This window comes from Trifolium pratense, linkage group LG1, assembly GCF_020283565.1.
Source record: "Trifolium pratense cultivar HEN17-A07 linkage group LG1, ARS_RC_1.1, whole genome shotgun sequence".
Lineage (NCBI taxonomy): Eukaryota > Viridiplantae > Streptophyta > Magnoliopsida > Fabales > Fabaceae > Trifolium > Trifolium pratense.
In genome coordinates, this window is record NC_060059.1 from 9,599,551 (window position 1) to 9,601,379 (window position 1,829).

At 35.3% G+C, this 1,829-nt stretch overlaps 1 protein-coding gene across 1 annotated transcript; it reads right to left on the reverse strand.

The window, feature by feature from the left end:
• Nucleotides 1–562: 562 nt before the first annotated feature.
• Nucleotides 563–1,570, reverse strand: LOC123887999 (putative bark agglutinin LECRPA3). Its single transcript, XM_045936935.1, has one exon. It carries the CDS (start codon nucleotides 1,568–1,570, stop codon nucleotides 716–718), a length of 855 nt encoding a protein of 284 aa, XP_045792891.1. The 3' UTR covers nucleotides 563–715.
• Nucleotides 1,571–1,829: the final 259 nt, after the last annotated feature.

Below are 1,829 nucleotides of genomic sequence, written 5' to 3' on the forward strand. Positions count from 1 at the left end.
TCGTCATCATGGGATAAATATTAAAAGATAAAATTCAAACAAACTCCAACAACACCACTACATATTCAACACCCACCATCATGCCTAGTGTGGGACTAGTTAAATGCTCACATTGCAGTCCTTAACCCAGCTCTGATACCATGTTAAATATGTTTGGATCTCATCCCCAAAATCTAGCTCATAGGGTGAGGTTGCCCGCAAATATTTATACACTCAACAGCCCGGGAACCTAAGGAATGTGGGACTTGGATTGGACACATTAATTATTTTCCCTTCTATCTTTGAACACATTCTCATTTTTTTCCTCCATCACCCATTTTTATTTTCCAGGCTCTCTCTCTTTTCGAACAAGGAGTAGATAAAAAAAAAACTATCAATTTAAGGGGAGGAAATAGATTTTATCTTTATGGTTTCAGAAACTACTATGACATCTTATTATTATTGAAAGTGGCATTGGATTGGTTTTATCTCAATGCGAAAAAGAAAAAAGAAAAAAAATTGAAAGAGAAAAGAAAACTGAAATAATGTTTTGGAAAACTCAAATAAAAAAACACAACAGAACAAATCTTTATTTATTTTGCTATTGTTCAACATAATACTCAAATAAAATAAAATAAAACACATGGAAAGAGGAAATTAAGTGTGGTGAGCTGGGATCGAACCCGAATTTCCACATAAATATTGCAGGTCCTCACAATAAGACCAAATCAAAACATCAATAGCTTGCAGTAGTAATATTATTGATGTTGTTGGAGTTGCTCCTTGTAGTTGTGTCCAAGACTGAAGTGAAAGACCATGAAAGGATGTCATTTATTTGAAGAAACCCTGATGAACCAGATATACCAATCACAGCCATCTCTGGTAGCAACCATTTCAAATCAAGCATTTGAGAAAGTGTTGAAATTTCACCATCATCGTCAGTGACAACCACGGTCAAGGTACTAGAGGGAGAGTCATATATGATATTTACTTTCAGCAGTGTACCATACCCGTAGACCCATCTCCATTTCATTATTTTTGCTGAATATAATGAGTTTAGGTTAATACCAATATGTTCATAGTTTGGATCCCATGGATTGGCATAGTTGTCAAACTCTACACCAACAAATCTATTAAAAGCATTATTTGCATCAGCTACTCCGAGAAGGCCGTCTCGTGAGTTGTCCGGAATTGCAGCGTTTGCGGGGTCTGTAAGAAATAACACAAGCCCATCACCCGGCGCATGTCCATAGTTCCATACTTCGTATGAAAATGAAGTTTCAAAACTGCCAACGTTTCCGGTACTACTGTCCCAAATGGGCACTAGATATTTATACAAGACACGGCCTACAAGCGAACCACTTGGAAATGGATTGGGCAACGACAAGACACCACTGGTATCAATAAGGATACTTCCTAGGAAAGTTAGATCAGATTGATCATAGGTGAATTTGGTAATGTTGAAGTAAACCTTTTTTTGTGAATTAGCATTTTCTGCTGCTACCAAGAGAAAGAAAGTTACTAAGATGACAAAAACAAATTTGGATGAAAATAGTTTTTGAGTTGCAAGATTTGAGAAAGATAAAGCCATGGTACTGTCAACCTTTGATCGATGCTAGCTAGAGTTTGTGAATAAGGATTGTAAGTTTGTCACATATATATTATTTAGTCAAATAAGGTGCAAATGATATGTGAGACAATTTTTTCCAACAAATTTCACCCTTATATTGAAAGTTTATCGGATTTTTATAACGCTAATAATTCTTAGTGTTTTTAATTATTTATTTTGCTATAGTATGCAGATTAATCTATTTGATTTTGCAGGCCAATGTATGCCAAACTTAAACTAT

Excerpts from the sequence above, each read along its gene's own strand:
- LOC123887999 (XM_045936935.1), bottom strand. The coding sequence starts at position 1,570 with ATGGCTTTATCTTTCTCAAATCTTGCAACTCAAAAACTATTTTCATCC.